Here is a 14,269-nt window from a genome sequence, read left to right as displayed (position 1 = left end):
AGATATTTTTAGAATCGCTTCCTCGGCCAAAGTGTTCCCATCGATCCAGCGTTTATAGCGCCGTTTATACGTGGACGCGTGCATTTCCATCCCATTCTAGCGAGCCGTATAAACGATCCACGACGATCGTCATCGTCGTCGAGAAAGGTTTTTGGAAACCGTTATGATTGCCGCGACGACGTTCGATTTTCGTATAATGGGCGCGGACACGCCCTGCCATCGACGAGCCAGACACCGAAAGAATTCCATCAAACGCGGTTCTCTTCGCGAAGAAGGCGTTACGATACGCTTCGGTATCGGTCTCGAGACCGAAATTGTTGCACGTTTCCGCCGACCGATTCCTTCCAATAAAGCTACACGCGCCACCGTCTCGTTCACCGACGCCGTATTTCGAGATGTATCTACGGCGTACGTGCTCCGGGATCGTAAACAATCTTTCATCGCGCGCCTCCCCTTGTTTCGATCCGTTTAAATGTTTGCTCACGCGATCCGTCGAGTTGCAATAAGCAAATACGAGAGAAAGAGAGAGAGAAAGGAGAGAAGGGGGAGGTAGGTATCGCGAAACTGGCGGTGAAGGTTGGATGAAAGGGGATGAAGGAAGGGAAAAATTGAAGGGAAATTCGTTTCGATATTTACCGGTTATCCGGATAGCGGATAAAAAATCCTGGCGCGCAATCCGCTCCAGGTAAATAATAATGAAAGGCTATCGATTGGACGGTCAGCGAGCCTGTGGATACATAGAATTACGGATCGAGGAGAGTTCTGAATTTAACGTTTTTTGAATGATACGCGTGCATAAGTTTCGATTCTCGTCGATTGGTGGAGAGAGAAGAAAATTTTGTACGAAAATTAAATCTATTATCTATCTATGATCTATGATGATACAGCAATGTCGATAAGTTAATCGTTTGATTATTAAAATTGCGAGATCGAAATAAGGGTTGCAAGTAAGAATCGAATCAAAAAAAAATCGGCGACCTTCGATATATATATATATGCACGTGTGAATATCCCCAAACGTAAAAATTTGTTTAAGACGTAGGAAAAGACAAACTATCTATCTACTACTACGTGTCGTGCGATGCGAAAGATAAACGCATAAGAGCGCGAGATTGTTTAAAGAGGCAGAGGGTAACGTACACAAGAACCTCCTTAAGTGGTTTCAACGCGTGGTAGTTCGAAGTAGTTTCGAACGTGTAAGCTCTTCATCTCGCTTCGCATATACGTTACCAATTCTCGACACAAAATTTCTAAATCGTGCTTATCTATATAATAATGTCCATAGAAATCCATAAAGCAAAGTAACCGGCCATTTCGTCATAAAGGATACTAAAGAATTCTATCGACGATTTCTGAACAATATGGTCGAGGATCGGTCTATCGCGTATCGATAATCGTTATCAGAGCTTGAAGAATTCCCCCAGAAACGTTTCCATTTACCGGAATCTTCAAACCCAATAACGCACAAAAGATCTTTGGCGAATTCTTACCTGTTCGTTCGAAGCAGCAGCGCCGTCTCACCACCCGTCCCCGCTCCATGCTGTTCGACGTAGTTGATCCTCATTGTCGTGTAGGCCACGATCAATTGAAAGAGCTCACAGCGGTGAATGTCCACCGATATCAAGTTTCCGGTTAAATGTCGCTCAGGTTGTACCGGTGCAGCTTGAAAGAGGGATTCGTCGCGCTGAAACCAGATCATGCACGCTCGTATAGTTGCATTCGACGCGCGTTCTACGCGACAAATTAACAATCTAGTATTGCTGACGAAAAAAAAAAAGGAAAAAAAAGGTTGTACGAAACCGCGCGGTTTACAATCGAAAAGAATTTTATCACGGATCCGATTCACAGGTTTTTTTTTTTTTTTTTACCACACTTTGTTCGATTCTACACACAGAGGATCGAAATACATTTGATATTCGACGAGTCTCTCGTCCCCCCCGTTTCCTCGAAATGGAGATAAATTTTCGTGTTGTCTTTCGAATCAGCGTTTATAACAGCTCGTTTGCCAATCTTTCGATTAATGCCGTCACGCCGGCAATTTATCGTGAAAGGAGAGGAGAAAGATGAAATTCGAAACGAAAGTCCGTTCCCGGCGAGAAATCGGTTTGAATCGAACGAATGGCGGTGGAGCCGGGGGCAGACGTTTGGAATTCGAAGTAGAGACACGCGGTTCTAACAAAAAGGGGATCCATTCCCCTTGAATCGATCCGACTTGCATCAATCGGATCGGGTGCACGAGTAAAAAATTGCACGCACGCGAATCGATCTTTCCCCTCGAGGTTTTGTTCTTCGTCGCAGGTGGACGATTTAACGAGCCGGTGCGGCCACGGACGAACGACGATGTTTCACGAAATAGCACGATAAATTTAATATCGAGCGGCCACGCTCTTTTTCTTTTTTCAAAAATCATAACTATGCAGAAAGATCGAATATTTTCGATTCATGGAAATCCTCACGAATGTGGAGAAAGAGGAAAAAAAGAAAATTCGAAATTAACCTAAATTTCTTATCTAATTATCTTTGATTTGAAAATCAAATCAAAATCTTTGATTTGAAAAAACGAAAGCGAATGTCGTACGAAAGAAAATCGATCCAAGATATATATACACCGATTAATTTCCAGTACACTTGGTAAAAATATTATTCCAAAATTTTCCCGTGCATTGCGACGTGGGCGAAATTTAAAAGTTAAATTAACCGGGAGAAAGGTTAAAGTTGTTTCTGCGAAGAAAGCCGAGAGTTCACGCGATGCCGATGGTCAATCTTCTTAAACAGGACAACTACTGCGGGAAGCGGTTGTCTCATTTGCCGCATCCGGATAGTTCGTTCCGCCCGTGTACCGTGGAAAATTCCGCGTCGAAATGCGGTTGTTTGAAAGTGTTGCGCCTTCTGCAGCGCGAAAACCTTCTTTTATTCGCGAAAACTTTTCGCCCGTGTATATCTCTCGCTCGCGCGCATACCGTATACGTAACACGTCGCGATGCACAGTAAAATTTTACCACGTCTCCCTTCCTGTTTTTCCCCTCCCTCTCTCACTCTTCTCGCACGGACGTAAAAACAATTGCGGTTGGATGTAGCCACGGTATGATAACCATTAATTCTCCCGCACCCCGCTACTCCCCTGTGTAAACTCGAAAGAAACACAGACGCGCGTACATTTTCAACGAAGAGTCGACGAAATTGCGTTTTGGGGAAAATTTTTTTTAGAAGACTTTGGGTTGACGGGAGATCGAGAAAAGCCAGATCGTCGTAAAGATCATATACCTCGAAAATACCGATACTTTCTCAACGTCTCGCGGAGTTTTCAATCTTCTTTTCCGCCCCTCAACCCTTTACTTAACTCGACGTCTACGATCTTTCAATAAATTGTAAATACCACCGAGCGTTTCAATATTGAAACACAGCCGCGGACTGATTGCCAATTACTTTCTTTTTCCCTTCCAATTTGTGTCTCTCTCTCTCTCTCTTATTTTCGCTCTTATTTCTCATTGTCCGTTCGCTTGTATTTGGAAGGGAACAAGAGAGCAAGAGAGTAAGAATAATTACTTAAATATATCTCGATTTTCTGTATATAAATAGTAATAATAATTTTGTAATAATATTAAAAATATTTTTGATATGAGGGACGAAGGGATCGAATTTCGAGTATAAGAGCTTTTACGAACGCGAAATTCACGAAAACAAGGTCTCGATACACGCTATCGGCCATCTTGTTCTCGTATCGAGATTCGAAAATTAGAATGTTTTCCCAGACTGGGTGAAATGGAAGGTAGCACGGCCAGGTGTTCGCGATACCTACACGATATTCGTTTTATATTCGCTTTTTCCTTCGTATCGCGACCACCCCGACAACAAACTTGTTTGACAAAGAGCAATGAACGAAGGTGTGGGCGTTTCGCGTTGGCCGTAGATTTTTCGACGGGGCATAGGGTTGAAATACAGCTGGCAGCCGGGAAAAATCCAATGTAAATCAAATCGTCGTAAAGCACGCCGTGTTCTCCGACACATTATAGAGAGAGACGGCTCGACAACGTTCCTCGTGTAGGATATTTTTGAACGTCATAGATCGACGCCGCTATATGGTCTGTTAAAAGCGAGAATCGAAAGGCCCCGATGCCTCTCGATACGAAACGGCAAATGTTTTTCGGACTTCTCCGCTCGTATTTCGTAAAAACTATGCGACCAAATCGATGTTCCCTGTACTTTTAACTGTACATTCGTTATTTTAACGAACGCGAGAAACACGAGCAAGTTTTTATACGCTTTAAGGATCGTCAAATCAACGACATCGGGAAAGGGATATATGGTTTTTTTTTTTTTTTTTTTTACGGCCAACAATTGTGCCATTGCACAATCGATCCGTGTCCTCGTCTCGAATCTGATGGTACTGCGGAATCGTGAAAGTTCGGTGTACAGATCGAAACGGAACTTCGTGTTTCGAATGATATCTAGGTGTCTAATTTTGGTCGTATTATACGTAATATCGTAATAATTTAGAGGGGATTTCAGTGGCGTAATTAGCGAACAGTTAGATGCGCATATTAATAAAGCTAAAGGATAGAATTTATGCGTCTTTGAAATTTGTCGCGATTCTAAAAATTATGGCAATCGTGCGATCTAATATCTCGTTTAAAATCTCATAAATTACGATCTAAGTTTGCGAGCGATTGAACAAGAAACGGTTATTCGAACTTTCTTTACGATCGCTAATGATTCTACGAAATCACCAAAGATTTCAGGCTCCCGAAAACTGAAAACTTTCACTCTAAATACATCGAGTGATCTCATAATTTCAACTATCATTACCATCAATCTCTAAACTTAAAGACGAGCTACGAAAATTTTCTCGATACTTCCCTAGTTTTGATAATATTTTTCCATGTCGCATTCTATTACACGCATAATTTACCTTCGACTATTCTGATTATAAAACAAGATTTTTAATCGTACTATCCCGTACGCGACGAACGAAAAATCTTGTTGGCGAAAAGTGCTCGAAGGACGCTAACTGTAACGAAAAGCTCGTAGCTTTTAATAACATCGGTAACACGAGTATCGGTCGGTTTTGTTTGCGAACGAAAAAAGCTTTTAGAATAGAAGAATTCGATGCGAGTATTTATGGGGCTGTCTCCTCTCTTGTCCACGCCACTCGAGAAAGTCGCTAGGAATCATCGAGAAGAGAGGCAGCAAAGCTCTCTCTTTGACCCTTTTCTCGTTTTAACCCCTGGGCAATTAATCCCTTTTGCTCGATTAAACTCTTATTCTAGCTTTAATTAAAACTTCTTTTTCGCCATCGTTCTTGGCCTGAGCGGGTTACTTCGTCCAGAAGATCGCGCGTCACCACCGCGATTCCATCCCTCTTTACATGGAAACTGAATCTGCCGCTAATTGATTTTCGAATCGGAAGAAGGAGGAAAGTTTCGCGAGAGGTCTGGTTGGAAATAGGAGAACGAAGGCAGTCTCGATTTATCGGCTCTTCCACTAGTAGACAAAAGAGAGAGAGAAAGAGAGAGAGAGCGATATGTTTGAACAAGTTCGAAAAAAGTAAATGGCAAAACAGAGTGTAAATAAGATAAACAAAAGGCAAAGGAAGGAAGAGAGAGCAAGTTATCTAACGCGAACAAGTGTTTCTGATTCTTTCTTACACCAAAGAGAGCACCTGCCCCGAAGAGAAACATGATACGTGCGAGTTGCTCACTCTTTCTCTCTCTCTCTCTTTCTCTCACCAACAAAGATCTATTTTTGGTAAACCGTTGGAGTTTAGGACAACAACGGTTGACTTTGTCCCGGCTGTTTTTCGCTCGAAAGGAAATTTCCTTAAATCTACTGCGAGCCTTTCGTCGGAATTATAACGATTCCACGATTCCTAACAGTTTTAATTACGATCGCCCTCGTGGAGCGTGATTCCGTTCTTCCAGGCTAAGAAGAAGTAATATTAATTATGTTTCAAGAGATTGTCGATATCCAGTCCAGTTTTCGCTGATTTTTATCAGTCGAGTTGCGTAATACAGCTGAAGAAATCATCCGTCTGAGAATCTTCGTTAATTATCGTCTTATAATAAAGTGTCTCTGTCAGGATTAAATAATATAGTCCTGAACGAACGAAGAGAAGGAACGAGCAGATGCTTATTTATGACCGATAATTCCTTGTAACAGGTGATACCCTCCAAGATCTCTTTCGTCTTGGTATGCGTCAATTAAGTCGGTGATCAATCATTCCCGTAAGAAACTCTCCCATCGAATACACCGGTGAAACGAACCGTGTGGGAGTATCAATGACTCGCCGCTCGAGATTTCTAATCGAATCGCGCGTGACTCTTAACGCGGTCTAATCTTAGTTCCTTTCGAGGCCGCTTATCTCGTGCACGAGAAACGAATTGGATGTGCGCACGTAGATTCCCCGAAATTCAATTCATCGCGACAGGAAACATAATACAAATCATCCGGGATCACCATCGATCAAGTCGAAAGTCTCTCGACGGGTGGACAAGAATGAATCAGCGAGGCTTATTCAAAGCGTATCGAGAACTCGATCCTGCGGAGTCGATTCGTCGTGTTACACACAAATCGAACATCTCGATATAGTCCACGAAGATCGCTGAGGTGCACATATAAATACGTACCCACGCTCGTATCGACAGGAGACTAGACCCTCTCCCCTTTCCCTTTCCAGCCCCCTAACCGCGTAGAAAGAGAAACAGAAAAGCACGACGAACGACCGATCGTTTAAAAATTGATCGAAACGTTTTTATGAGCAGTCCTTGGACAAGGGGATTGGATGGTGCTCTGAATATCACGTGAATCGCGATAGAAAAATGAGAACGACAAGGGGAGACGAGAGACCGGTTCGTGATTCTTCGTGTATGTTTGCCGTACAAACCACGAAGTATCTTCTCTTTTTCTAACGATATATCAAAATTATTACGAACATGTGCTGTTGCAATATTAATATCACTTGAGAATTTTATATGAGAAAATTAATTTTATGTAACTAAAAATAAATATTCATAGACTATTATTTGAAAAGTTACGCCATCTACAACACAATTCAATATGGACGACGATTATGCTCGTCATTTTCCTATCCTTTCTCTTCACCCCCCCCCCCCTTGTCTAATTGGTATAATGAATCAGCAATAAGCATCATTTAACTAAGCAGAAACTAATACGAAAAGAAAATAACAATAAAAATAATATCAGTAATAAAAATAATAACAAGGAAATAGTTGAATTAATCAAAAAATCATCGGTAAGAAATAAATTACGATTCAGTTCTAGATGCGTGACGCGATCTTATGAAAACCTGCGCAAAAGAATGCGCAATTACACAACACCATATTGCTTTTAGAAATATTCGTTGACGAAACGAACGAAAATTCTTACAAGGCCAAACAAAAACTTATCGATTCGGAGAAGCAAGGACTGCGAAGAAATATAAACAAAACAAACTATTTGGAACGATCAAAATACGTAGAATAATAGTAATAGTTTATCTCGGATGAGTCACGTTTGGAACTTCGCAGTACCATGCTAACGAGTCGAAAATGACGCCATTTTATAATAATATATTCTTACCTTTCTGTTCGTAATCCGGGATGGTTGTCCATTTAGGAATAAGATTTCATCTTGTAGGATGAGGATAGGCATAGATATTGTGGTGTAAAGTGTCCCGTTTCAGAGAAAATCATACGCACATGCAAATTCGAACGCAAAATACTTTAAACCGCACGAACGAACTAAACGACGCGAAGATAGAAACAGGTTGCGTGCACGATCCATCTTTTTTTACGCGTTATACTATTGCGTACGTATTGCGTGTATAGCTACGAACCTTTCCGACGTTTGTTGAACAGAAACACACGCGATTTTCACTCAAGTTAGAGAAAGACACACAAGAACAGTACGAGGGGTCGTATCCCGTCCTTCTTCCTCCACGGTCGGCCGGCGAGAGGCGCGTGCTCGTTGAATGCCGGCCCTCGATGTGTTAGTGCTGCCGCCAGTGGTGGGGGAAGGAACGATTGGTGGACGCTGCGTCGCGTTAGATGCTGTGGAGATCTCAACCGTCAGTTGCGCGGTGGTCGCCGTACCGAATGTTACGGTTTAAAGTGTTCTATATTTCCGGTGGTCTGTTCTCTTGCTCTTTTCATTTACAAAACCCGCGTAAGATTAGCTTGTCGGGCAATATATCGGGATTTCAGTGAGAAGAGATCGTAATCTCGAAGAGTGTCGATTATCCTTGGCTCGGAGACATGGGACATTTGGTGGAAAAGTTACGAAGCTTCCGGCATTTTGGCGGAATGCGAGCATAGTGTCGTCGAGCAAAGGCATGAACATAGTTGCAGGAAATGACGTTGATTCGCCGGTGAGTCAGCACTGTGGACAATTAAATTTTGTTAAAAGGGATGGAAAACGAAGTTTACGGGATACGGGAACTGAAATTACCGAGCATTTCGACGTAATTATCCGGAGATTTACTCTGTCGCTGTTACATCGTCAAGGACTTTCCCAGTCAAGCCAGTCGAGTGTCTCGCGAGTCGAAATGCGTAGTAGCGTTTGCAGCAGGTTATGAAGGGTACTCGCGCGCGCGCTGGATTGAACGATTCGCCGACCGAGTGAAGTGTGATTCTTTAAAGTGTAAACTACTTGTATAAGCACTCAGTGAAATGCGATAACGCTCTCGTGCTCCCTCGAATCGTTCATAAACGAGCTATTCACATGACAGGTCGACTGGCAGTGAACTTCGTTCCCTTCAATTCCCATTAACGAAATTCACGAATTGTTGAAAACGATCGGACGTGTTCGAGCTGAAGTGAGTCGAGTATCGATTGTCGAAAGAGGGGGCACACACATGCCAGTCACTCGGAGTAAATATTGGAGGGCGTACGCAAGTGACGACAACGTGCGTTAATAACGAAACGTCTGCGAGTCGTGGAGCGGCGTGTAATGACCGGAAGTAGACAGAGGAGCGGAAACAAGGGAAGGCAACGAGTTCGCTAAAGATGCGTGGGCTCGCCGATCCGGAAGGGCTCGGAAGATCGGTGTTGCTGTCATTGGCCTTCTACTACTATCTTCTGATCCCGGTATACCACGTGCTCGCCGTGACCAGCGAACTACCGCCGAGACTCGATTTACCGGATCATTGTTCGTGGGATTCGCGGCAGGATGGCGCTCTCACTTGCATCCACCGTTACACCGGGAACGATTCCCTCAGGACGAATTTTTCACAGGCGACCAGCGAATACGTGACCTCGATCAACGTTGTATGCGAGGATTCGGAATCGTTGGAAAACGGAATCCTGAACGTGGACGGGTTCGTACAGTTATGGAGATTGCGATCGTTAAGGTTGACCGGATGCAAGCTGGTCCATTGGCCGGCGAAAGTTTTGAGCGGTTTGCGGGATCTTCGTAATCTAACGATCAGAAGTTTGAACGGGCGGAAAAGCAAATACAGCTTGGAATTGGAGAGCGGGGCGTTCGACTCCGTGCCACAGATCGAGAAGATCGATTTATCGTGGAACAACATCTGGCAGATACCGGAACACTTGTTTTGCCCTTTGTCGAATCTTCTTACGTTGAACATCTCGTGGAACATGTTGAAGGACATCACCGAGCTCGGATTCAGGGATATCGCGGAGAAACATCCGAGACGTCAACAGGAATCGACCACGTCTCCTTTCCCTTGCTCCCTCGACGTGCAATCGTTGGACGTGTCGAGTAATCAAATTTTAGTGTTGCCCGCCTACGGATTTTCTTCCCTGAAGAGACTTCGCGTGTTGAACTTGTCGAGCAACGCGGTCTCCATGGTAGCAGACGAGGCGCTTCACGGGCTCAGATCTCTGGAGACGTTCGACCTGTCTGGGAACAGAATTGTCGCGTTGCCGACGGAAATGTTTCGGGACGCGGCCAAGTCGTTGAAAGAATTGCGTCTCCAGAACAATTCCATCAGCGTGTTGTCCCCCGGTCTGGTCGCGGACATGAATCAGCTGGTCGCCTTGGACTTGTCGAGAAACGCGTTGACCAGCTCCTGGCTGAACTCGGCCACGTTCTCCGGTCTGATTCGACTCGTCCTATTGAATCTATCCCATAATCGCATCACTCGACTGGACCCGGCCTTATTCAAAGACCTTTACACCCTTCAAATATTGAATTTACAGTACAACGAGATCGAAACGATACCGGCCGATACTTTCGCCCCTATGAGTAATTTGCACACGCTAGATTTAGCGTATAATCGATTAACCTATCTGGACGCCTATTCCTTGAACGGGCTGTTCGCACTTTCTCTTCTGTCGCTCGATTCTAATCAGCTCGAAGGTATCCATCCGGATGCCTTTCGCAATTGTTCCAGTATGCAAGATCTGAATCTCTCCGGAAACAGTTTGGACGGTATACCTGTCGCGCTCAAGGACATGAGGATGCTGCGCACGCTTGATCTCGGTGAAAATCAAATCAGAAGCTTGAACAGGCCCGGGTTCCGCGGTATGTCCAGCCTCTACGGGTTGCGAATGATCGGGAACGAGATCACCAACGTGACAGTCGAGGATTTCGCCGAGTTGCCAGCGCTCCAGATATTGAACCTGGCTCGGAACAAAATCGAAACGGTCGAGGACGGCGTGTTCACCGCGAATCCCGCGTTACAGGCGATCCGTTTGGATTCGAATTTGTTACAGGATATGTCCGGCATGTTCGCTAGCGCGCCGGGTCTCCTTTGGCTGAACATGTCCGACAACATGATCGTACAGTTCGATTACGGTTACCTGCCGGAGAAATTACAGTGGATGGATCTGCATAAAAATCTTATTATGGATCTCGGGATCGCGCCACAGGCAATGAGATTACAGACGCTCGACGTGTCGTTCAACCGGTTAACGAGGATACACTCGAGGTCGATACCGGATTCCATCGAGCTTCTGTTCGTCAACGACAACATGATACAGACGGTGGAGCCGCAAACGTTCGCCGACAAGAAGAATCTGACCAGGGTGGATCTTTACGCGAATCAGATCGTCAAGATGAATCTGTCCGCGTTCCAATTGACCCCTGTCCCCAACTATCGACAATTGCCGGAATTCTACATCGGTGGGAACCCGTTCATATGCGACTGTACCACGGAATGGTTGCAAAGAATCAATTCGTTGTCGTTGAGACAACACCCTAGGGTGATGGATTTGGAATCGGTGTATTGCAGGCTGCCGTACGATCGTCACAAATCGTTCATACCGTTGCTCGAGGCGAAACCGTCTCAATTTCTGTGCACGTACAAGGCCCACTGTTTCGCGCTGTGCCATTGCTGCGACTTCGACGCCTGCGACTGCGAGATGACCTGCCCGACCAACTGTACCTGCTATCACGATCAATCCTGGGCGGCGAACGTGGTGGATTGCTCCAATTCCGGATACAAAACCCTTCCCGGCCGATTACCGATGGACGCCACCGAGGTTTACCTGGATGGAAACAATTTCGGCGAATTGAATTCCCATTCGTTCATCGGGCGGAAGAACTTGCAGATCCTGTACGCGAACGATAGCAACATCATCGCTATACGCAATCACACTTTCAGCGGTTTGAAACGGTTGCTGGTCCTCCATCTGGAGAACAACAAGATAAGCGTGCTCAACGGTGTGGAATTGATGCCTCTGGAGAACCTGAAGGAACTCTACCTACAGAACAATCTACTGACGTACATAGATAACGGCACGTTCCTTCCGCTACGTCAGCTGGAAGTGTTACGATTGGAAAACAATCGACTCCGCACTTTCGCCGTTTGGCAACTCGGCCAGAATCCGTATCTCGTCGACATCGGGTTGTCGAGCAATCCGTGGAACTGCGAGTGCTCGTTCTTGGATCGGGTTCGGGAGTGGATGTCCCGTAACAGGGCGAAGATAAGCGACTGGAGGAGCGTCACCTGTTCCCTCGGCATGCCCATTACTCTTCCGGCGAACGGATCGGTCATAAATTGCGCGGCGTTAACGGGCGCGACCTCGGTGATCGAGACCCGGCCGCTCGAGGCCTATCTCCCGCTACTGCTCGCCACAGCTGTCCTCATTTTTGCCATGGTTGCGCTCGTGTGCGGCGCGTTCAGGCATCGTCGGACCCTGAGGACATGGGCGGCGAGCAGATGCGGGCTAAGGGCGTGTTACAAGACGGCGGCGTTCGAGGATCAAGAGAAACCGTTCGACGCCTATATCTCTTACTCGGCCGTGGACGAGTCGTTCGTCTCCACGATCCTGGTGCCTGGCCTCGAGACGTCTTACAGGCTGTGCTTGCATTACCGGGATTTGGGCGCCGGTAGCAACGTGGCGGATGCAGTTGCGGAGGCGGCAGATTCCTCGAGGCGCACCATCCTCGTGTTGTCCAAGAACTTTCTGCACGGAGAGTGGGCCAGGTTCGAGTTTAAAGCGGCTCTCAGGGACGCTCTGAAAGGGAAGGGCCGCTCGGTGATCCTGCTCCTGGTGGGCGGTGTGTGTCCACGAGATCTCGACGCCGATCTCAAAAAGAGGATCTCGTCGCACACCGTGCTGGTGTGGGGGGACAAGTTGTTTTGGCAGAAGCTAAGGTTCGCCATGCCAGACGTGTCCCCTGTTCCTGTTTTGGAGAGACCTCTGCCATTGCCGCCGCCGCCTCCGCCCCCGGCGCAGCATCAATGGACGTAGAACAGCCATTTATTTAGGTAAGACCCATTATTTAATCCTCTTACGCGCTTTTTACTCTCAAAGGGAGCTGCCTTGGATCCTTTTTTTCTTTTCCCTCGAAAGAGTACGATGGACGTTCGAGTCGAGACCGATAACAATGCTCGAAACCTCCAGCGTGGAATGGAATCGACGTGAACTGGGCTTAAAATCGAGATCAATGATTTCTCTTCGCTTTAAAGATAAACCTTTTTTTTTTCTTCCTTCCTTCCTTCCTTTCTTTCCTTCGCTGTTTCACAAAAGAACAGCGTTTACTCTCCGCATCGATCGTTTATACGGCTACATACCTATCGAGCAAAGTATGCCGATTCCGTTTCCAGTTCGCTTCAAATCTATGCCACTCTCTTCTTCCTCTTCTTCCTCCTCCTCTTCTTCTTCCTCCTCTTCTTCTTCTTCCTCTTCTTCTTCTTCTTCTTCTTCTTCTTCTTCTTCTTCTTCTACCATCGTCTCGGAAGAAAGGCTCGCCGGCTTAGTCGCTCGACAGATTTTTATTATATATACCGAAACAGTCCGATCCTTCGAGCTTCCTCCTCCAATCCCTCTCGTCGATTCGGATTTATTTTAATCTTACGCTCGAACCAACGAATTCGTTCGTAAAATATCGAAACGAACACGTGCATACGTGCCCCTCCCTAATGACCAACGCTTTACAATTCGCATATCATCCGTGAGTGACAAACTAACGAGACTACAACCGTGTCATTGAAGTTCTCTCTCCACCTACCTCGGTTCAATTTAACGTGGACACATTTCGCGTGCCCATTGTTGAATCGCGCCTCGTTGTGAACGAGGGTCATCTTCTTCGAGGGCGGATTCTGCGGGAGCATATGGACGAAAATCGATGGACGAAATGTGTACGGCATTACGACGTGAAATTTGTCGTAGCTGGGCCAATTGTCGTCGCGTCCAATTAGAAAAACTCTATTGATCGTATTCACCCTACGTGTAACGGGGTCCGCAACAATTCTCACCCACTTACCAATTAAGTTGCCTTTATCGGATGGCTCCCTGCCAATGCAATGTAAAGGAACATTGTCGAAATTGCATCGTCCTCACGTTTTCGCAGGCATTGCCTTCAATCGATTATCATTGACGTTCCCGTCTCTGTTTCTTTTTGTTCGATGCGCCCCTTGCATCCGCACGACAATCCATTCGTTCAACGCGTCCCCGATACCAAGCTTATTGAACTTGTGTATCCTTTTAACGCAACCATTTATTCCTCGACGTATGGCCAATTCCTCTTCCACGGTATCAAACTATAAAACTTTACAAGCTCAATTATAAACAACCGCGGATAAATTCCACGTATTCTTCGTAATATTTTCTTATTTTCATTGTTTTCGTTTACTTCCTTCGTTTACACTACTCGTCTTCCCCTTAAGCAACGGAAACTCTCTTCCGAAATAAGTTGTTATCGGATTAGAAACGCCAACATTCGTTCGATATCACAGTCGCCCACGCCTTCATAGTCGCGATTCGACGAGGAAATTAGGAAGGTCGATCGATCGGTCGATCCCCAGGCGACAATGGCCTCGCACCCTCCCGGTCCCTTTTATTCGTGTCAGGTGGCCGTTCGCGTC

The 14,269-nt window shown here is 45.7% G+C and overlaps 2 protein-coding genes across 4 annotated transcripts in view; one reads left to right on the top strand and one right to left on the bottom strand.

Annotated features, from left to right (window-relative positions):
- The window catches only part of LOC122710409, a 209,238-nt gene extending 201,318 nt beyond the window's left edge, over positions 1-7,920 (bottom strand). For all 3 annotated transcript variants that reach the window (XR_006345925.1, XM_043928249.1, XM_043928252.1), the window contains exons 1-2: positions 7,576-7,920; positions 1,491-1,684 (exon numbers count right to left, since the gene is read on the bottom strand). Coding sequence is in view for 2 of the 3 variants with exons in the window: in XM_043928249.1 (XP_043784184.1) it covers positions 1,491-1,684; positions 7,576-7,647 (266 nt within the window). In the remaining variant the exon portion in view is untranslated. The remainder of the gene's footprint in view (positions 1-1,490; positions 1,685-7,575) is intronic.
- Positions 7,921-8,092: 172 nt separating this feature from the next.
- Positions 8,093-14,269, top strand: part of LOC122710415 (toll-like receptor 6) — a 45,537-nt gene continuing 39,360 nt past the window's right edge. The window contains exon 1 of the mRNA XM_043928256.1: positions 8,093-12,670. Within this exon, the coding sequence (XP_043784191.1) occupies positions 9,000-12,653 (3,654 nt within the window). The 5' untranslated portion in view covers positions 8,093-8,999 and the 3' untranslated portion in view covers positions 12,654-12,670. The remainder of the gene's footprint in view (positions 12,671-14,269) is intronic.

This window comes from Apis laboriosa, unplaced genomic scaffold, assembly GCF_014066325.1.
Source record: "Apis laboriosa isolate Shangri-la unplaced genomic scaffold, ASM1406632v1 scaffold14686_cov152, whole genome shotgun sequence".
Taxonomy (NCBI): Eukaryota; Metazoa; Arthropoda; class Insecta; order Hymenoptera; family Apidae; genus Apis; species Apis laboriosa.
The sequence above is the reverse complement of the archived record's forward strand: the minus strand, read 5'-3'. Positions and strand labels throughout refer to the sequence as shown.